Genomic DNA, 23,310 nt, shown 5'->3' with positions numbered 1-23,310 from the left:
GGAATCCAAAACAAAAGTTTGGTTGAAGACGTTTCGCAGCTCATCCAAGCTGCTTCTTCAGTTCTTCAGTTCTGGTTAGATTGCTGGTGACACTTCCTTATATCTGTCTACATGGAGGAGCTAACTAACTACTCAGAAACTAACACACCTACTTGTTTACAGTCTTCAACCAAATAAACTTTTGTCCAGTCGACAAACTGAATTTTCTCCTTGCAGTGGGCTCTATTCACACTTACGTCACAAACCAGGACGACGTTTGGAAGGAAATCCCCCTGAATTGTACAGTTTGTGAATCTAAGTTAGTTACTGTATATACATAAACCCCCCCCAAAAAAACAGTGAGTGCCACAACTATTTCAGGATTTTATCATACGTATTTCAATGTAGTACATCAGGCATGTCCAAACTACGGCCCATGGGCCAAATGCAGCCCTTGGACAAATTTTTCTCAGGTTTCCAGGTGACTTGGCCCAAATTACCTTACATCAATTAAACATTTACTTTTTTAGTTTTTTTGAAAATCTACTTTGATAAAACTAATATTGAATATTCATGTGTGGTTTAGCGTAAATAAAGACTGACGGCTCATTTTAACCTGCTAAACATGCACATATTTCAATTATTCACTGCACTGAGCACCAGTCTGTGGCCCTTGATCGGCCCTCTGCTTGGTCTGTGTTTAGATATGTGGCCCTTGATGAAAAAAGTTTGGACACCCTTGTAATACATAGTCAAGACCTTCCTAAAAGTGATTCTGAAGGATTTTTTTTTAACACATTCTGCAGCTTTATAAGTTTCTTGTGTTGTGCTGCTTATACAAATTATGTTCATGGTAGCAGGTAAGGAAATAATTAATACTTCTTCCCAAATCAACAGTTACAGTTGCTATAGGACATGGGAAAGAAGAAAAAATAAAAATATAAAATGTGATTTCATAGTAAACATCTGCGAGCAAATGAAGATTATATTGATATGACATACTGAAAGAATGTGTGCCGCTTTGAGAAGATCAATAAAATGACAAACAAGGCCCGACATTTGGTCTCACTACATTCACATTTAATTTTATTATGATATAGAAGCAGATTTTCTAACTTAATACAACACAGTGCGTGACATGGCCGACTAAAGTCCAGCAAGAACGTCCCTCCTCTCCCAGGCACAGCAGGTACCCGTGTGCCGCCCAAGAGAAGGGGGCACTGGGAGAGAGGAGTGGGACGTTGCCGCTGAGAGAATGGGACAGTGGGCTCGCCGACAGACTGTGATAAAACCCACTGAAGTAAATGTGATCAGCAGTAAAATGAAGACCGTATGTTCTCTTGGGAATAATCTTGAATTCATCTCTTCTAATTGCTTCTACCCAGTGCGCCCGGAGTTGTGCGTCAGTTGTTTTTTGTTTTGTTTTTTTGCGATATGTAACTTTTTCGTTGGGGATCCGTCACCTGCTTGTTTCTATGGAGATGTCATTGCTCTTCCTGGAATGTTCCACAGTATGACATTAAACAGTCTACCTTACATTTATTCAGTTACAGGTGGTTTTATAGCTCAAAAATAGCTAGAAAAACAAACATTCTGACTGTGAGCGGTGTCGCCTCTCCACAGATCTGACCTGTAACTTGGTCTCCATGAAGATAGAAAGGTTTAATGCCATGCTGTGGAATTGCACCTTTTAATGAAGTAAAATTCAGGTGCAATTCTTTTCCTTCCATATTTTTTCATATAGAGCTCCAAGTCTTTTTTTTTTTTTTTTAAACATTTGTAATTCTACTAAACCTTTGCGTCTGTCTGCAGGTGGGTGGACGTACTGCTCCATCGCCTCCCTGTGCCTGATGGGGCGTCTGGAGGAGGCTCTCAGTCATAAGGAGCTGGACCGGATCCGGCGCTGGTGCATCATGAGGCAGCAGACCGGTTTCCACGGGCGACCAAACAAACCCGTGGACACCTGCTACTCCTTCTGGGTCGGAGCCACGCTGGAGGTACTGCGTTTGTGACTGTACAGAGAGAAAAAAAAATTTATGACATGATTGTGATTATAAAAAAGTTATTCAGTTTGAAAACATTTGAGAGAAGACTGAAACATGAACTGATAAACTAATACAGGGTAGGGTTAGTTAAAGTGTCACCGTGTAGTCAGGTTTGTGGAGCTACTTTATTGCACAGTGCAATAAAAACTTATTTATCTTTTTTGCTGAAAACTTGCATGATTTTGTAGCCCTATTTTCATCTCCATCAAAGAATCACCTTGTTGGCATCCGTCTCTCCTCTGCCGCAGCTCTTGGACGTGTTCCAGTTCACTCACTTTGAGAAGAATCGCAGTTTCATCCTCTCCACTCAGGACCGGCTGGTGGGAGGATTCGCCAAATGGCCCGACAGTCATCCAGGTACTGCCTACGTGTCTAACCTTTTTACAAAACTCACTGAAAATCTGATTATCTGATTATTGAAATGACATGTGAACAGTTACATCTGATTTGTTTTTTCTGATTTCTGTCTGAATGTTCACACCGCTGCAGGAAAACTATGCAAAAAGGGCAAACTAATGTGGAAATGACAGAGCAAATATTGAAGACTGAAAGACTTATTTTAGAATTAATTGTTTTTCAAGTACAACATCACTAGGAGTTTTTGATGATCTTCTGCTGTTAACCCAATAAGTAAATAAGAATTTTGGTGTGTGTTATCTGATTATCCTAGTTATTTGACTCTTTCTGTCCATATAAGCGTTGTTTTGCTGGCAACTAAAGCTGATTATATCAGAGATAATTTGTTTATTTGGTATGGACTGTGCGTGTTAAGAGCCGAGTTTGATTCGTTTTTTTCAGTTTTCGATTTTGTGTTTAAATGAATAATGGAAAAAACGGATTACGGCCGTTTCCCATTTATATGACTTAAACTGCGATGCCGGACTGAACCAGGTCTAAACCAGGTCTAAACGTGGACCAAACCAGGTCTAAACCAGGACCAAACCAGGACTAAACCGGTCTCAGTCCGGGTCTCAGTCCGGGGCTCAGTCCCGGGCTCAGTCCTTGTCTCAGTCCCGGTCTGGTCCCGCTCTCAGTCCTAAACCAGAACCTGGTTTAGACGACGTCTAGTCCTGTTTTAGTCCTGGTTCAGTCTTGGTTCAGTTCATATGCGACACAAAAATTCGGCATAGCAGTTTAAGTCATTTTTTCCATTATTCATTTAAACACAAAATTGAAACCTGAAAAAACAAATTATTTAGATAATAATAGACAAATAATGAAGAAAATTGTTGTTTTCATCTTCTTATTTTTGGTTTTATTTTGAAAAACAAATGAACAAATGCATGAATACACGGACTCATTTGTTGTTCCATATTCACCTTCATAAACACAAAACGATACACCAGCATTCAGAGACACTAAAGGTGAGGCGGGTGTAGTGTCTTGCTTAAGGACACAACAAGTGTATGCAATGGCCTGCCGCAAAATCACAGTTAACATAAAAGCTTAATACTGTTAAAAGTAAAAATGGGCAGTGTTGCAAAGCCCATCTACAATTACCTGGGTATTATTATTACAGGAAAAAGCGAAAGACTGAACTAATTGAATAAATGTTACATGCACTAACCTGAGATTTCCTGTACAACTCTCGATGCTTTTAGTATCTCAGGTATCAACATTCAACTGACACGGCGTTTTTCTATACCTGGAGTTTGAACAGGATGAATATATATTAAGTGTTGGGCTGATCATAGTTTCCTGAAAATGTATTGTTTAAATCCATTTTCTATTTTCTTCTTGAATTTTCAGACAAACTTCTTTGTCTGCGTTTGCTTATGCGTGTGGAAACTGCTGAACACTCCGCCAACAGAAATGCCTTACAGAACCTGCGTGATCTCTAGTTTTGGTCGTCTTTATCTCTGCCAGTTTCTACCCTGCCCGTCCTCCGCAGGTGCAGAGGACTCAGGGTGCGGCTGCGGTTGCCAGGTTGGCTCGCAGATCAGTGGAAAGGCTGCGGTAACTTTAAACTCCAGTGTGTGCGTTTAGTGTCATGCGTATTTGATGAGATGATTGTTATGGGTAGCCCGAGGACACAAGCGGTAGCAATTCTCCCGTTACAGGAACAAGCCGGAAAGGTACAATATCGTCAAACAAACAAAAGATAGTGGATATTTCTGAACAATGCAGAGTTATTTTGGACAGAGAGAGTCGGTTTTGAATGCAGCACAAAGGGGCCATTCATGTTTAAGTGCAGTCTGTGTGGGACCAGAAGGCACTGGTTGTAACTCTAGAATTTGAATGAATTTGAATTGACATGAACCAGGAAAGGATTGTATTGTGGTTCATTTGTAGATGGACATACCGTATTTTCCGCAGGGCGCTCTGGATTATAAGGCGCACTGTCATTGAATGGTCCATTTTCGAACTTTTATCACATATAAACCGCACCGAACTATAAGGCGCATTAAACGAAACACAACAGTTGGATTCAGTCAAGTTTGAAAGTCAGTCAAAACTTTATTTAACGTGTTCACAATCACTCTCAACTTTGTTCAACTGTAACGCGTAAAAATATACTGTTTCTGAGACGCTAAATTGTTGGCGTATTCACAATAACTCATAATTGTTCGATTATAACTAAAAATAACACATTACACTCACTTTTTCAGTTCATTCCTCGTCCACAAATCCCTCAAATTCTTCATTTTCAGTGTCTGAGTTAAACAGTTGGGCGATTACGTCCAGCACTCCCGTATTATCCGAGTCAGTGTTGTTACTGTTCCCTGACAGTTCAGTGATGATTCTGGTCTTGGTGAAAGCTCGGACCACAGTTGATACTGATCCTTAGGCCCAGGCGTCCACGATATATTGCCGTGGCGTAAGTCGCTCGGCGCTGTCTTCCTGTCTTGGTGAATGTGTGTTCGCCTTCTCTCATCCACTGCTCCCACACAGCTCGCACTTTAACTTTGAACGACTTGTTGACACCAACATCTAGCAGCTGAAGTTCTTTAGTTAATCCACCCGGAATGATGGCAAGCACTGAATTAGTTTGCTTCCTCCACTTCCCAATAGCTAAGAACAGAGAGAGACTTGAGAATGTACGTCGAATACTGTTGGAAAGCCGGACAGAGGAGGAAGCCAAACTTAAGGAGGAATCTGAGAGAACTCAGAGAAACGCTCCAAACTGATCTGAAGAGACAGGAAGAAATCATAAGCAAAGAAAGTAATGACACCCTTAAGGGCCTCAAAGCAAAACTAAAAGAAAATCAGGAAAAAATGATAAAGAAAATTAAGACCTGCAACAAACAAAAACTGGAACAACTGCAGGCTCAGTTAGAAGAGGAGTTGGCTGCAGAAAAGGAAAGACTCCAGAAAACCAACAGTGAAACGCTAAACTCTTGCCAACAAGACATGGAAGAGGAGAGAAAAGCCAAATGCAATGAGATGCTGCAACAGTACAGCAGAAAGATGGCTGAACGATTAAAAACAGAACGTCAAGAGCTGGAGCACAAACAGGAGATGACGTTAAAGCAGCTTAGGGAGGATCATCAGAAAAACATAGGTGAGATGAGAGAGAAACATCTCAAGGAACTTACAAATGAAAAGGAGCAGCTGAAGGCGTCTCATGCTCTCCAACTGCAGAAAATGGACAGTAAACACCAGGCAGAAGTTCTCAAAAGAGAAACTGAAAACTCCGCCAAAGACTGTGAGCTTCAGAAGATGGTGAATGAGCTGGAGCAAACAAATTCTGAACTGAGGAGCCAAAATGTCCTTCTGAATGCTAGGGTGGATGATCTGGAAAGGAGGATGAAAGATTTAGAAGAAGATGGAAAGTTGAGGTCCCTGCCTGGTTTAATCCATGTGTGGGAAACGCTAACGGAGGAGCTGGTACGAGAGCGAGATGAGACACAACAGCTGCACGAGAAGATCCGAGCCTTAGAGAAGCAAATTATCACCTATCAAAAGGAAGAGAAAATTCTCAAAGAGGAGCTGAGGAAGAGCCGTGAGCTTGAGGAGAGTGCTTTTAAATCATACCAGAATTTCCCCAAAAATATAATGGAGGAACCTGGTTCGACTAGAGATATGTCTCCTCTCCTGGAGCCACACGCCAACTCCATCCAGAGTTCCAAAGTCATGGAGACAGGGGACCTCTTCAACAGCAGAGGGGGGCACTCATATCCTGGACCAGCAAGGCGTTCAGAATGATCCACATACCAGTCTCCATACACCCAGTCCCATGGCACCCCGAGCTCCAGGCCCAGTACTCGAGAGTATGGTGTTAGAACTCAGGATCACACCATCGGCTCCACCAGACGGCTCACGATCCACCATGGAAACACCAGTGGACTTTTGTCAAATCCTCCCCTCAAAAGACCCCTGCTTCAGTTCAGCTTGGATGACAAACCAAAAACTTGCGAGTTCACTACTATTAAACCACACAAACCAACATTTGCACAACCAAACTCCAAGCAAATGAGCCCAAATTATCACCTCAACACTTTTCAGTCCAAGAATGTTTTCATACCTGACAGTTTCCTCAGAAGTCTTCCACTCTGAGTATGACCGCTAGTGAGCAGTCGAAACTGAAAAAATAACCTAGAAGATCCATGTTCCCTGCGCTCCGTTATGGGCGAAGTTTAGATGCACACCAAAACCTGATTATTATCTCATTTATGGATGTTTAAGATTGACTAAGGCAAAGAGCAAAATCATGCATCATATTAATCTTAGAACTCCAAAAATCTGATAATAATCTTGTGTGTGCATGAAAGAAGTATGTCTATGATATATGCAGATGTAAAACAAGTGTGCAATAAAGGATCAAACCCAACTAAAGTGAGACGGTGTATATTTTTTCTTTCAAAAGTGTCATCTATCCAACTCAATAATATTTGTATTTAAGAAGAGTGTTCATTATGAAACCCTAAATGTTACCCATACTGTACATAGGCCTGTCACCATCAAAAATTTTGAAGTGTGATATATTGCCAATAAATGATAATACAGAACCTTTTTTATGCCACTGACAAAATCTCTTTAAAGCAGGAGAATCCCCAAAAAACATCTTCTAAGGGGCAATATTGTTAAGAAGAACAGATGAGTTGCAATAAAGAAGAATGAAACACTAATTCATTTGTATTTATGATCAGTCATAGAAGTTACTTGTTCGATCTTCAACTGCTCCAACTGTATAGTGTTAAAAAAAGAACTAAAAAGTCCTCACTAGCTCAGAGAAAATGTATATTTGATAAAGAGTCCCAAAATGTTCCAGCTTATATATATACTGAATGATAAATCAATACAGTAATTATCAGGGCAGGCCTAACTGTACTGCACGGGCTCAGGGCGGGGCGAGGCTAAGTCTTACAAAACAAAATTTTAGGTGCTTAAGTTTATGTTGTGAAAATAGAAAAGAGTTCCTACAAAATCCGACCTTTTTGAAAGTTGTCGATGCCCTGTCAGTCGAACACGGGCATTTTGAATTCCCAAAAAATGCATTGTGCTTCTATTGGAGAATTCTTTCTGGGCCCAAGCTCCAGGAGCTGCAGTACCAGTGAAGTGGTCACTAGTCGGTCTTGAGCCGGGAAAGAGGGGGAATGCCTTATAACTTCTCCAAAGCTCAAAATAATAACCAGACTGATCTGTATAAAAAAAAATACAGAGAGATAACAGTTCCCACATTTACATGAGCTTTAATTCCAAATAAAAATTATTTAATTCTGAATAAAAATGAATTCCTCTTTTAAAAGACCATATAAACATTTAATTTCTAATTAAAATGATTATTTGGAATTAAACTTGATTCCAAAGTAAGTGGGTGGTTTATTCCAATTTTAAAGCCAAATTCATTTATTTTAATCCAATTCTTTAATCCAATTTCTGTTTCTAGATTGCCATTGTTTGTCTCCTTACTTAGAGCATCTTCAAGTATCTTCAAAATGACTCACCTTTTTCAGAAAGAAGTGAAGCAGATTGGACCACCCCTGCACAACCAATCTGCTCTCACCCCAGAGGCTCATGTAGTGACTCACATGGCTGATGGATTCAGTTTGCAATAAATAAATATTTAAAAAATGTTTTAGAAATACAGATGAAGGCAGAGTGTAGTAGTGATGTAACGATATCCAAATTTCTCGGTATGATATTTTCACAATATACATCTCACAGTAGAATATTTATTATTCATTATCATCTTTGGTGAAGGCAAGAACATTATTGTGAATACCGTATTTTCCACACTATAGGGTGCTCAGGATTATCAGGCGCACTGTCACTGAATGGTCTATTTTTTTACCTTTGTCACAAATAAACCACACCGGACTTTAAACGAAACTTGGGACTTTGTTTGTGGCGTTCACGGTGACTCTGGGCTTTGTTCAGTTGTGGCGTGTAGGGAGGGTGCTGTCTGGGGCCGCTGGATTGTCGGCGTGTTCGCAGTGACTCAGTTGTTCAATCGTGTCTAGAAGCGGAACATTGCACTCGCTTTTTCGGTTCGTTCCTCCATTCCATTCCTCGTCGTCGTGGAGTGATGAGTGTGGCTGTGGGTGTTTTTCTCTGCGCGGTCGCTGTCTGCTCCGTGTGTGTTTGCGTGCACTGCAGGTAGTGCGGCTTTGTAGTTTAATGAAGTCGTGCTGGGACACCGGAGTGGATTTGTGTATAGGGCGCTCTGGACTGTGGGGAACGCAGTCGTTTTTTAATGGGGTTGGAACCTTAAGAGCACACCCTATAGTGTGGAAAATACAGTATGCTACTTTTGCTTTTTAAATGCCTTCACAAGACTTTGGTTCTGTCATCATCCAAAGAACTAACATTCAAAAAAATATTGTTACTATTAGCAGTTATTCCTTCACTTAAACAGAGCAAAGCATTATGGTCTATGTAGTTCTTTTCTCTTTTTTTGACTTGCTGCATCACAACAATGAATTTAAGCCAAGAGACTTGTAATTCGATATATTGTGAAGGTCCACGATATTATTTTGAGCACTTTTGACGATACGATATCACGGCATTTCGGTTATTGTTACATCCCTAGTGTGTAGTGGTGTTTTTTGGCACAGAGATTTGCTTTACAGTACACTTTCTGAAGAGTTGGATCTGTGTGTGACGACTGAATTCAACCCATATATAAAAACTAAACGTGATTATAAATATTCTGTACATGTCCTTGCCTCTGCTCTATGTTAACTGTTTATATTGATTCTATAGATCAACAACAGTCTGCCCTGCCTCGTGTCTCCTTGACTCAGAGTAGTTTCCGTGGCGCTCGGTCTATGGGCTAATGGTTTTCTGAGTGATATTAATGTGCACATACAATCAGCTGTCATTTCATTATAATTCAATCAGTCGGCCATTTTGGGGCTTCAGTGCTTTTACTCAGGCCCCAGGGGAGGGCAGTTTCCATAAGGCATGCCTCTGGTTTACATTATTTATATGTCCTTAAAGGGCCAGCGCAGTAAAACTAACACAATGCGGAAACAATAGAACCACTCATGGCTGTGGGAATAATTGTAATTACCATCCAGTGTTGAACGGGCGCAAAAGAGAAATCACAAAGATCACTATTATTTAACAAAATAATATATTTTTTAATCTGTGACATGAAACCTTCAATCTCTACGAACATGTTCTTAAATACAGGAGAATATTGTATTAGTTTAGACATTCATATTTCAGTCTTAACTCAACAGAATAAACATATTGGTTAACCATACTAGAAAAAATGCCCTTTTCCCCCAAACTGTGTAGCCGTACGTCTTATATATTGTCTGGTCATGATATTATACAGAAATTAGTAGGGATGTAACCATAACCGAAATATCGTGATATGGTATCGTCAAATTTGTCACAATAATATTGCGGACCATCACAATATATCGAATCACAAGTCTCTTTGCTCTTTGATCATTAAATTGTCTATTTTCGAACATTTTTCACATATAAACCGCACCAGACGAAACACAACAGTGTGATGGGTCAGTGGAACTTTGTTTGTCGTGTTCACGGTGACTCTGGGCTATGTTCAGTTGTGGCGTGTAGGGAGGGTGCTGTCTGGGACCAACGGATTGTCGGCGTGTTCACAGTGACTCAGTTGTTCAGTCGTGTCTAGAAGTGGCACATTGCACTCGCTTTTTCAGTTCGTTCCTCCGTTCCGTTCCTCGTCGGCGTGGAGTGATGAGTGTGGCTGTGGGTGTTTTTTGCCACGCGGTCGCTGTCTGCTCCGTGTGTGTTTGCGTGCACTGCGGGTGATGCGGCTTTGTAGTTTACTGAAGTTGTACTGGGACACCCGAGTGGATTCGTGTATAGGGCGCTCTGGAATGTGGGGCGTGCAGTCGTTTTTTGATGGGGTTAGATCCTTAAGAGCGCACCCTGTAGTGTGGAAAATACGGTAAGAGTTATGGTGCAGCATAAGCTAAAAAAAGACAAAGGGAACTACAAAGACCATGATCCTTTACTCCATTTCAGTGCAGACTACATGAAGAAATAACTGTTCTAAGCACTTTTAAGTCTTAGTTCTTTGGATTCAGTCTTGTCAGAGGAAAAAGTAGCGTACTAGTCCACAAAATATCGAAATAAATATCGTACCGTGAAATGTATGTCGTGAAAATATCATACCAAGAGATTTGGATATCGTTACCTCCCTAGAAGTTAGTTTTGTTCATGTTCAGATATTTTATGAAATCTCACTTACAAAACCCACAAATGTTTTTGTTAGGATTTAGCGCCGCAGTCTCCTCATATTAATATTGTTGAGGCTTAATTCTTAAGTGGTTAGTGCTTCAGAACAGTCTACAAAAGGCTGATATTTGAAGATGCCTCAAAGAAGATAAAATGAAATAATCCACTGAAGATGAAATGAAATAAATCGACTGTATAGCCTACTATTACTATTACTACTACTACTACTACTATACATGCCTTTAACATCAACATCAGGCTAAGTTAGACTTGAGAGGTGAATATGTAACTTTATTTTCTCAGTGACTTAATCTGACATATTGCCTAATAAAACAGTTTCACTTGTAATTTTAAGTACTTTAAAGTAATATATTTATGTCTGTATGTTGTTGCAGACCCTCTCCACGCGTACCTGGGCATCTGTGGCCTGGCCCTGATCGGAGAGCCGAGTCTGAGGAAGGTCCACCCGGCTCTGAACATCACTCAGAGGGCCTTCGAGCACCTGCAGCAGCTGCAGAGGACGTGGAGAGACCAGTGTAACGGACAGCACTGACAGCTCACACACAAGGGCCTGCAGACAGCTGAGGACACACGAGGACCTGCTTTAGACGCTTCGCTGGAGGTGTGCACTGCAAAAACATCTACGGGAGTTAAAATGACTTCAATTCAACGTATTAATCTTGATTTGATATTATTTATTTACTTAATTTGATGTAGATCATGCTACAGGGGATTTTAAGGAATTTTCTGTTTGAGTATTTAGCTCCAGATTAATTAAAATGCCAACTGGTGACTTTCATGTGCTGAAGATGTCATAATCGCACCAAGATCCAGTTTTCGCTGTGGCCTATTATGAATAATTATCAGCACACATTTTAGTCATTTCTCTGCCTTCCTTCTAGGCCTGTCACAGTAAAACAGAGTAAGACAAAATGCAGACACGAGTCCAAAAAGTTCTAACATAGCCTGAAAAAATAGAAAATGAGATTAAACAAAACATCTTTAGGAGCCTGTAATTAATACGAGCAATTCATGGTTCTGTTTAGGTGTTTGATTTTCAACAATAATGTGAGTGATTTGTGAATTTTATATGTGACTTGTGTTTAATAGCACTTATTAGCTCCCCTATTGTAGTTCCAACTAAGTCAGATATTTCTGGTTAGATTGTGTTAAAATAAAGCTCAGATTGAGTAAGAGAACTTCAGCCAGAGCAGAGTTGCAAAGTTTTAACTCAACAATAAGTTGACGTAGTAATTATGACGACAGGCCTACTTCTTTTGGGATTTTAAAATATTGCGTTGCCTTATGAAACCCAGCAATTGGGGAGAAAATTGCTCTTATTTAAAGCTAAATCTTGAAAACATAACTGCAGTTCTTATAATAATTTACTCTTCTTCTCAAAACAAGATTAACATTGAAAATACAAGTCATTTTACCCCATGTAGGTTGTGTTTTTTACAGTGTGTGTGAAGACCACCTCCTCACGGGCGGTATCAGGAAGTCTCCAGTTGCACTTTAGTGACTGAGGAGAACGCGTTAGGCTTCGGCTAAAAGCAACTCTGGGTTAAGCAATATGATAAGAAAATATGAACATGTTTCGCTGCCTTGTCGAGAAAATCGTCACTTTTCAAAATTATACCATGTGCCACAAACAAAATTAAGTTGTGGGATTTCGCCAGGCTTAATTTTGCAACATTTTTTCATTTGAAGCCGCTTTTAAAACAACAATTATACGCAACGCTGTCAACTGCACTGCAAAAAAGGAATGTCTTTGTAAAATTAAGAGGGAGTTTTATGCATTTTGCACTTGAGTGCCTTGAAGGAGGCAAAGTGCGATATAAAAATGTGACTTTTGACCATTTCTGTTTTAGCTTTCTACCATGTTTACGTTGTTTCCTCATCAAAAACATGCCTGAAGAGGTTTTATGTCATCCTGCATGTTTGAGCAATTTAGTGATCTCTCCCAACCCTCCTTACGATTAGGCATAAGACTCTGTCCAATGCTCCAACCACAAACCTTCATCCCCACAACAGTTCTCCACAGAGTCCTGCACAGGTCCATTTTTGGAGACTTGTACCCGCCCGCACCCGTCAGACTATGAATTGAAAAGTTACTACTTTAAGAATCACAATCACGAAATGAAATGAAACGGTTATGCTTTCTTCAGTACGAATATGAATTCACAGACGCGACTTGACTGTCGTCACTTCACAGGCTTTATTCACTGAGCAGAAGAAACACTGATCGAGATGCCGGACTTTTGCGACGCACACGCCACGGACCGAACCAGGACTGAACAAGGACTAAAACAGAACTAAAACAAGACGAAAATAGGACTAAACCAGAAGTGAGCCAGGACTCACTGTTGGGACAGGCTCAGAGGTGCGCCCATGTAGACTGTTGGGTGACCGCAAGGGAAAGGACCAGCGCAGAGCTCCGCGCCTCATGAGGTAAGAGCAACCGTCACCCAATCGCGTTTTGCAGACACCCTGCTCCAAAGGCTCGGGGTTCTCTCTCGCATAAATCCAAGATTAGTCCTGGTTTAGACCTGGATTAGACCTGGTGTAGTCTTGGTTTAGTCTTGACCCGTCTGTGCATAATTGCTACCCGCCCGCGAAATTCCTTAGCGTTAAAACCCACCCGTTTCAGCAACTATTTACCCGACCCAGTGCAGGACTCTGATTCTCCATAAATATACAAAAGCAACATAAAAAACTGTACACAACAACTTGACAAACCTGATTTGATTTGTAGTAGTCTCATTAGCTGAACACACTCTGATTGTTCTCTGAAGAGGGGAGTGACTTAGCACGGGGAGCAAAGAGAGGGGAGACTTATAAACTTATAAAACTTGTTGATGTTTCTTTTTTGCAGTGCTGATTTAGGATTAACATTGGACTCTCCCTTATATAACAGAACCCTACGGTGGGCTTTGCAGACATCAAACTCGATACACTGTTACTGTTTCTTTTACCAGAGGCTTTTTACTGTTCGTATTTCTGAAAAATACTCAACCATTGCTGAAAAATAAGCCTGTATTTTGCAAAATGTAAATAAACAATATCTATTTTGACTTGTTTCTAAATCTTGGGTAATCCTTTCATAGGCAACACCGGAGTTTGTAAATTCTCAATATTTCTGTTTGAATAGCTGTTGAGTTTAGATTTATTTAAAGTAGGTCTGAATTTTTAAATTGCTGTTGTGTCCTTAGGCAAAACACTTAACCCACATTACCTAGTACGAATGTGATGTGCGTGAGTGTTGGTCGCAGGAGCAGATGGTGCAGATTGGCAGGAGTTAATAATTTCTTATCGATTTGAGAGGATTCGACACGCCCGTAAAAGGCTTAAAGGGACAGTTTGGAATTTTGGACATAGGACCTCATTTCCTAGTGAGCCAGAGTGTTGGAGACGTGTGGAGACACTTTTTTAAATATTCCATCCAGTCCTTGTATTTGCAGAGGACGCTGGTGTCAATGGCCATAGTTATTCTTACCCACTCCACAAAACACCTGACGCAAATCTATTATTACACCAGACTGTCAATGTAAATGTCTGTGTCGACAGAATAATGTTTGAAATAAATCTAACCTTGCATCACATGAACCGTTGCATGTTGAGGAACTATTTTCTCATATATCAGTCCGCCGCTGCCGAGCTTTTTATCAAAGTACAACTCACTGCTGCTCAGATACAAATCCTTCAAATGTAAGGTTGGTTTTACTTCTAAAATTATTCTAACAACACAGACATTCACATCGACAGTCTGGTGTAATAATAGATTTGGTGGGTAAGAAATCCACCCAGACACAGGAAGAACATGCAAACGCCGCACAGAAATGCCCAAGCAGCCTGAGATAGAACCTGGAACCTTCTTGCTGTGAAGCGTATGTGCTATAGCCACTCAACCACCGTGCCATGTAAGGTATCAGTGTTATTTTAGGGCCTGTTTACACAAAAATGCTTGTGGGTAAAAATTACAAAATATTTGCTCAGAAGTGCCTTTTGTTTAGATGGTGACGGCATTTTTGGGGCTTAAAAATGCAAAAATCTGAAACCAAGCTCCAGAGTGGAAAAGCTGAATATGCTCCACGGTAGAGTTTCCGTCTACACTGCCCAAGACACAAAACTCTGGTCAGGTTCTGCTCAGGTCACGTACACGTTTGCATACAGTACACAGAAACAAATCCCAACAAATGTACAGAATCTGCAGAGGTACTATTAGTGAACAGAGAAGGATCTACAATCACCTCTGTCAAATTCTGGATGCACCAGTTCGTCGCAGGCGAGTCAGACGGATATGGACGAGACCTGGAGAACCAGTCGATGGTGGGACAACTTTGTGGAAGGAGGAGCTGATGAAAATCCGCGGCATGAAAATTTCCTAATGTCCAAAGACGCCCTTGATGCTTTAATTGCAAGCGAAATCGATTGAATTCCACACACTTTTGCGTCACCGTATGCACGCAGATTTCCTCCCAAAAACGCTCGTCTTCTGTTCAGACCGTCATCATATAAACGCAGCCTTATTCCAAAAATATTTAGTCATTTTAAACTCTTACGTTGCTGTGGCTTTCTGTCTTTTAGATCTATGGACTACAACTCAAGGGCTTTGACTGTTTTTTTTTTTGTTTTTTTTGGTGTTTTGACCTTTTCTGTGTGTCTCCTGTCTCCTGCTCCCAAACCTCCACTCAGCCTGGGGCTCCTTTTCTTTAGTCTCGTCTCGGTTGGTCTCTGGAGATCTATCATGAGGCAAATCTCAGTCAATACAACAATATAAACCACTAAAACACTCACTCGATTCTCACTCTATTCTGTATTGTTAGAAATCTTTACTTTTTTATTTTCTTAACTGCACAAATAACTCAAGTTGCTAATATATGCAGGTTGAGTTTACTTGGTGTGTCTTGCCTTCTCCACTGGTATGATCTAGCTTAAAATAAAATAAAATTATCTTGATCCCTAGGGGTGTAACGATATTAAAGTCTCACAATACGATATCGTCACGGTATGAATCTCATGGTACGATATTAATTGCGATATCGTGGGAAAGCTCACGATTAGGGATGTAACAATATCCAAAACTCTCGGTACAATATTTTCACGATATACATCTCACGGTACGATATTTATTGCGATATTAACAAAACTGTTAATATGCTACTTTTTCTTCTTAAAATGCCTTGGCAAGACTTAACCCAAAGAACTAAGACTTAAAAGTGCTTAGAACTGTTATTTCTTCTTGTAATCTGCACTGCAATGGAGCAAAGCATCATGGTCTATGTAGTTCTGTTAGCTATTGCTGCACCATAACTCTTAATTCAAGCAAAGAGACTTGTAATTCGATATATTTTGATGCTCCACGATATTATTGTGAGAACTTTGACGATACGATATCACTATATTTCAGTTATTGTTACATCCCTATTGATACCTGATCAAATGAAGACAATAAATTTAAGTTTCACTCATGAAAATGACTCAAACCAAGACGACAATCTAAATGTAAGTCTTTAACCAGGTAGCCACGGGGTCTTAACAGTCTTAAAAAGGTCTTAAATTTCATGTTTCTAAATTAAGGCTTTAAAAAGTCTTAAATTATGTTGTCCAAGTCTTATTTTTTTTCACAAAAGTCTTAAATTTCATTAGCCAATTTTTTGTAAACTCAACCAGGCTGCAGCGCAACGTTAAACGGAGGGAGGAAAAAAAAAAAAACAACAATGTGAAATCACATAACATGAATGAACGTCTAATTTGGAGTATGCGCAAACAATACTTTGGTTTCTGGCGCCGGCGACAATGAGTAAACAGTCAGTAGAGTGAAGGAAGACGTTAGATGGATCATGGCTCTTAGATTCTAGATATTGTAGTTAGCAGTGTTGGGAAGATTACTTTTAAAATGTATTCCCCTACAGATTACAGATTACATATCCCAAAATGTAGTTTGTAACGTAATCCATTAAATTACTTAAAGTGAGTAACGTAATCTGAATACTTTGGATTACTTGACATTGTTATGCTTTTTAAAACTACATGAACGTAGCGACCACATCCTGAAAATTCATGTTTGTTCTTTTCAAATTGTCTGTTGAGCCCAAATCTCCATGAACAGACTTTTGTTTACTGTAGAGGAGAAAAAGACTAGGACATTTTAAGAAGTTTTGTTTGTAAAAGACAATAAAAAGCCCAGTCTTAAACATATTAAAAATATTATTGATAGAGAAATGATTTATATATGAGATCACTGCTGCCTGAAATAATGTCCAACCTACTGTTAGTGTCATATTGTTTAGACCTGGTTTTACTCCTAGTTTAGTCCTGTTTAGTCCTGCTTTTAGACCTGGTTTAGTCCTGGTTTTGTTCCTGGATTTAGTTCTAGTTTAGTCCTGGTTTTAGTTCCTTTTAATCCTAGTTTAGTCCTAGTTTTAATCCTGTTTAGTCCTGGTTTTAGACCTGGTTTAGTCCTAGTTTAGTCCTAGTTTAGTCCTGGTTTTAGTTCTAGTTTAGTCCTGGTTTTAGTTCTAGTTTAATCCTAGTTTAGTCCTAGTTTTAATCCTAGTTTAGTCCTGGTTTTAGTCCTAGTTTAGTCCTGGTTTTAGTCCTGGTTTAGTCCTGATTTTGGTCCTGGTTTTAGTTCTAGATTAGTCCTAGTTTAGTCCTGGTTTTAATACTAGTTTAGTCCTGGGTTTAGTCCTAGTTTAGTCCTGGTTTTAGTCCTAGTTTAGTCCTAGTTTTAGTCCTGTTTAGTCCCGTTTTTAGACCTGGTTTAGTCCTGGTTTAGTCCTGGTTTTGGTCCTGGTTTTAGTTCTAGTTTAGTCCTAGATTAGTCCTGGTTTTAATCCTAGTTTAGTCCTGGTTTTAGTCCTGCTTTTAGACCCAGTTTAGTCCTGGTTTTAGACCTGGTTTAGTCCTGCTTTTAAACCTGGTTTAGTCTTGCTTTTAGTCCTAGTTTAGTCCTGGTTTTAATCCTAGTTTAGTCCTGGATTAGCCCAAAATGTGAAAACAGGAACATACCACCATGTAATCCATTTATTTCAACAAAGTAACTGTAAAAAAAAGTCTTAAATTTGGGGTCGTCAAACCTGGGGACAGCCTGCTTTAAAGTATTTGTACTTTTAAAGGATTTACGGTAAATGATATGAAGCTATAGATGTATGGGCTATGGCTGACTTCTTTGTGACCTACTATACCGTGTAATCTTAGGACTCGGATGTAAGTAATTATTCTATGAGCAGTTTTTAGCGCAAATCTATAAGGGAGAGTGGCCTGAGACGTGAACCCTCCAGTGCTCCCTTTGAACAGCGCACTGTATTGATGTGGTGTTTTCAGAACACAAAGGACACAAAGAACAGCGCACACGAGCAGAGAAACGCACGGAGTCCAGTTACAACGAGTTACACAACCGTCGTCCAGGGTCTGACGGATTCCAAACTGTACTATCAAATGAAAATTACATAAGTTAAATGACTCAGTTTCAAAATATGTCGGACATTTGACTCATTTTAACTAGGAATGTAACGATATCCAAATCTCTCGGTACGTTATTTTCACGATATGCATCTCACGGTACGATATTTGTTGCAATATTTTCCTCTTACAATGCCTTAACCCAAAGAACTAAGACTTTAAAGTGCTTAGAACAGTCATTTCTTCATGTAGTCTCCGCTGAAATGGAGCAAAGGATCATGGTCTATGTAGTTCCTTCTGTTTTTTAGACCTTTGACGATATGATATTACGATATTTTGGTTATTGTTACATCCTGAACTTCAACCCAGTTCAATTTCGTTTTACGCTCAATCTAAATGATCTAGTTAATTTATATGTTTTTATTTCTTATTTGACTTAATAAGTGCATTTTACTTCACTCTCTTCTTCAAAAGAATACTGAGAATAGTCCAATGTGATACTGATGAATGGGTCAAATGCAGAGAACAATAAACAATGGACATTGGTATTCTATAAGGGCAGTTTTCCTAATGCTTCTGTAGAGATGCATTAGTTAAAACTACATAAATAGTGAACAAAAGAGCCATGGACCTAGCCTCATTCATCAGCCGGTTTCAGTTCGTAGAAACCGTCTGACCTCGCAGCATTAGGATTCATTCGCTAGACAGTAGGTGGTCACTTTTTATTTAGCCAATCGCTGCTATTTGGTCGTGACGTTATGTAATGCGCCAAATCCCGTAGGAAAGAAGGCAATAACGTCTTTCCCCTTGATAAAATTCACCAAACATTCTCTTTGTTCCGGCTTTAAATCCTCGATCTCGGGAATCGTCGCCAACACAGAATGTCTGTCTTCGTCTACATCCATCTCGCTTTGTTTACTGTTGTGTTGAACCACAAAATGGACCCAGACAGGCGCTTGAGTTTGACGTCATGGCTTCACAGCTCTTCACTGATTGGTCGGTGCACGGTCTACAACTTCCAGGGTTCTTGCAAATCGTCTAGTGTATTTTGATTCCTGATCTAGTCGCTGGAGAGAAATGAAATTGAGTGGAGGCATTAGGTGGCGTCAGTCATGGCTACCATGGACCAACTCATTAACTATAACAGTTTTGGGGACAGAATCATTTTCAGGGAATGCTTTCTCAAGTAATTCTCAGGATCTTATTTAGTATTTTCTAACAAACATTGTAATTGCACTTACATTTGCAATTTATGTTTTAAGTAAAAGGATTCTGTTCAAAGTTCACATTTTAAAAGCAGAAGATTTGACAAAAAGAGAAATATGAACTAATAAACAAATACAAGAATCACATTTGAGAACATGTTTGTACAGATCTAGACTACATCGTTAGAAAAAAGAAAGATTTTCTAATTATGTCCATTCAAACTGCAATTTTGCCTCGATTGTGCTTCATCCTGCAGCTTTAAACTGTAACTATAGCTGTTTGATAATGAAAATTTCAGCACCAAATCTTTTCACTGCTCCAGGATGTGTGGATTTTTCCTTATCGCATCTTAAATGAAGCGTTGCCAGTCCTTCCTCTCTTCGTCTGGATTGAAATCGGAGCAGGTAGAACGGAGCGGAAAGGAGAGAAGCCTGAAAGAACCCTCACTGAATAAAACATACCACACATTTATTATTGAACATAAACTGTCGGTGCCTCCTAGTGTATTCTAACCTTGTTTTGGTTCAATCCACGTGTTTAAAGCTTCATTATGTAACTTTTGTAGTGGAGAGTCTGTCACCTAAGTCTCTAAGGAGATGTTATCCAGTGATTATTCAATTATAGGTGATTATTGGTCAAAAATATCTTATGAAACAGGCATTCTTTTCTGCAGATCTGACCTGTAACTTGGCATTGCCTTATTGTCACCATGCTCATGTCTCCATTGATACGTGATAATAACATGGTAATATGGATCAGACAGGCCTGTCGACTGAAATTTGGGGGCTCAAGGCAGGAAGCCTCACATGGGTCCCCCTCATATATAAATTGATAAGACGATGGTCTATTTCTGGGCCCCCAACACCCTGGGCTCCAAGAAAACAGACTCCTTTGCCCCTCCCCCATCAACTCTCCAGATTGAAGGCAACAAGAAATAACATCTCCATGCATACAAGCAGGTTTTGGACCCTCCATCAAATACATACTGTATTTTTCAGACTATAAGTAACACTTGTTTCATGGTTTTGGTAGTCCTGGGACTTATACTCCAGGGTGACTTATATACTAAAATTTTCAAACTGACAGCCACGTGAGGCTCTAGTCTTGTGTGTCACTATCTGCTGCTAGTATTACTCCTGTACCACTATCACTTCACTCTACTGCGCATGTCTCCTGCAGAAAAAGCCGCTGTCCTGCTGCAAGTAGTGAAATATTCAGCCAAAAACAGTAATAGAGCAGCAGAAAGAAAGTTTGGAGTGAGCGAGAAACTTGTGAGGGACTGGCGGAAAGCGGGGATGAAGACCACAACTTCAAGGTAACTGTGAGAGTGCGCCATGTAACTTTCCTGGAAGTCACTGGATGGATGGACAAAACCTGGACTTCAGTGACACCAAAACCATCCTGTCGGGATTCAGAAAGGCCGGAATAATTCTAACTGGAACTGATGCTGAGTCTGACGACAGCGACACAGAAGAGGAAGCGGCGCTGTTTACTTGTGGAGGTTGTGGAGTTGCTCAACAGTGACACAGAGGATGAAGAATTCAGTGGATTTAGTGATTTTGAGAGAGATGAAGAGTTTGGTAAATTTGTTCTTTTCTGTTGTTTACGCTATAGTTATCTGAAGAACTGTTCATATGTTGTTCTCTGTTCTCTTCTTATTACTATAACTTGCTTTTCAACATGAAATGTCGGTTCCTGGTCTCTAAATTTATAAAATAAATTACCCCCCCAAAAAATGTGACTCGTAGTCCATTGCGACTTATATATGTTTTCTTTTTCATGATGCATTTTTTGGCTGGTGCAGGCCGGAACACCTGAGACAGGCAACACAAGAGGGTAAGTACAATTAATTTTAACCACAGTTACTTAAATAAATGCACTTATTTCATTTATTTCAATCAATTATCAGTAAACATTTTAAAACTTTGCATTTGTTTCTGTTCTTACATCGCCTGTTAGCTGGCACCAGGCCCATGTAATGGACGAGCTACATATGAGAAAACACGATGACATCACATCCAGGGCGGTGGCCATTTTGGTAGGCAAAAGCATCTGTATCAACAAGTCAACATCATCATTGTCAACAGTTCTCGGCGAGTTTTAACTTTTCAAAGTAATGTTTTTGATCCTCAACATTCAGTGACTTAGAGAAGGTGATGAAGTCATGTCAAAAATATTAAACGCAAAACCTACTTCAAAATAAAACAAGTTATTTCATGACAGACACACGCAACGCAACTGTCACCACAAACGAGCGGCCCCACTGAATTTTTGCCTACCAGACACTGCGCACGTGCGGAAAAGCCGGATGTAAACAAAAACATTTTCTCGTATTACAAAAGGACTACTCGAACGTGTGTGAATGAAACAAAACATCATCATCTTTATTCTGGACTCATGGTCCATTTTAAAAACAGACAAGGACGGTGACAATACAAAACAATAAAGATTCAGATTTTAAAAGTGTAGTGACTATTTGTCAAATAAAAGTAACAAACAAAAGCGTGGGCAAACTCAGAACTAAACATAACTCAAATAATCACCTTTGGGCACCATGGGTATGTGGTTTACGCAGCACAAATCAATGTCCATGACTAGAGATGATTTTCCAAGATTTATTTTCCAGTTTTTTGGCAAGCAACAAGGAATACATGTTTACGGCCTACTCCTGCTGCCTCTCCTCGTGACTGGCAAAAAACCATAGGCCCACCCAGGTGCACTCTGGTCCATGTACCACCCTCCTTTATCCCCTAGGTGACCCAAATTAAATCAAAAACAAAAAAGAGGTGCTAACGTAAATAATACCAACTTAGACTAAGAAATTAGTAAGAATAATATTAACATAGCAAAAATATATTATACAAATTAACAAAACTAAATTAGTAAGCTAACTAAACAAACAAAAATAATAAACAAATTTTAGAATCAACAAAATAAGCAAATAGCTCCTACAAAAAGACAACCACACTATTGTTTCCACATACTGGACTGATATTTTATTGCACTGAATCTCAGATTTGTGAGTGACATCATTATTTCATTGTCTGATTTGTTCAGTCTGCAGATAAAACTGTACATTAAAATTCTTAGTGCAGCTTGCAAAGTGTTCAAAAGTCGACCAGTAACAAACATTTCAGTCGCACTCGTCCATCGTGGCCTCCTCAAAAGCTCCCGTAAAGCGTCATTGTAGGCCACTTGCAGTCTTTGCAAACTGGCTTTTTTATAGTTAGTCCAGAGGTGAGCTGTGTACAACAGTGTACAATATGATTTAAACAAGAACAACTTTATATAATTTGTGCGAGAACCAAACTTACGCATAAGAGTATTTGCCTGAGCATAGAGTGTCCTACACTGTCTGTACATATCATCATCATCTGTCATGTCAGCAGTGATGATATGCCCGAGATATTTAATTTTTGTTGTAACACACAACACAACAAACAACAAAACACAACTCCAGGCATTTTTTGATAAGGTAACAGAATTATAACATGTCTAAAAGCTACACAAGAGTAGTATAGAACCTTTAATTCATTATAAAACATGACAAGTACATAAGTTATAATAAGTCTATGGTTTACTTTTGATATTACATAATAGTCTTTCTGATAAAGTTTACATACGTCCTGTGAGCTCTACCCTGAGTGCAGAGTTCACCATCTGGTCTTGACTGTGTGTTTTGTCATTGGAGGTCCACTGTCACTGTGCTGCACTTTCCTGATCAATGGAAATTGGATTAGCGGCTCTGTAATGGATGGATGGTGCTTATAGAGAATCCATAGAACGTGCAGGCCACAGGCAAACACAGACTTGACACAGGCTTTTCTGAAATCTGCCTTGAGTCATTATAAATCAAGGAGACATATTGTGCTGTAACGTCGTAGCTTTAAACCGTTTTGTAATGTTGTTTCCTCATCAAAAACACATTTATTCCTAAAGTTTTCCACTCTCTCTACCACAAACTACAGCAGGCAACTTCACTAGACTCTCAGCACGTTGACAATAATATCTCTAATCAATATTGTGAATGAATTTTCCCCTTTTTGCAGTACGTATA

General features: G+C 39.6%; 1 protein-coding gene across 1 annotated transcript in view; it reads left to right on the top strand.

Annotated features, from left to right (window-relative positions):
* Positions 1–13,726, top strand: part of pggt1b (protein geranylgeranyltransferase type I, beta subunit) — a 28,127-nt gene extending 14,401 nt beyond the window's left edge. Inside the window, exons 7-9 of the mRNA XM_020920591.2 lie at positions 1,792–1,976; positions 2,273–2,381; positions 11,036–13,726. Of these exons, the coding sequence (XP_020776250.1) occupies positions 1,792–1,976; positions 2,273–2,381; positions 11,036–11,193 (452 nt within the window). The 3' untranslated portion in view covers positions 11,194–13,726. The remainder of the gene's footprint in view (positions 1–1,791; positions 1,977–2,272; positions 2,382–11,035) is intronic.
* Positions 13,727–23,310: the final 9,584 nt, after the last annotated feature.

This window comes from Boleophthalmus pectinirostris, unplaced genomic scaffold (assembly GCF_026225935.1).
Source record: "Boleophthalmus pectinirostris isolate CB_2022bp ecotype Guang Dong unplaced genomic scaffold, ASM2622593v1 HiC_scaffold_4, whole genome shotgun sequence".
Classification (NCBI taxonomy): domain Eukaryota; kingdom Metazoa; phylum Chordata; class Actinopteri; order Gobiiformes; family Gobiidae; genus Boleophthalmus; species Boleophthalmus pectinirostris.
This window is presented reverse-complemented; position numbering and strand designations above follow the sequence as displayed.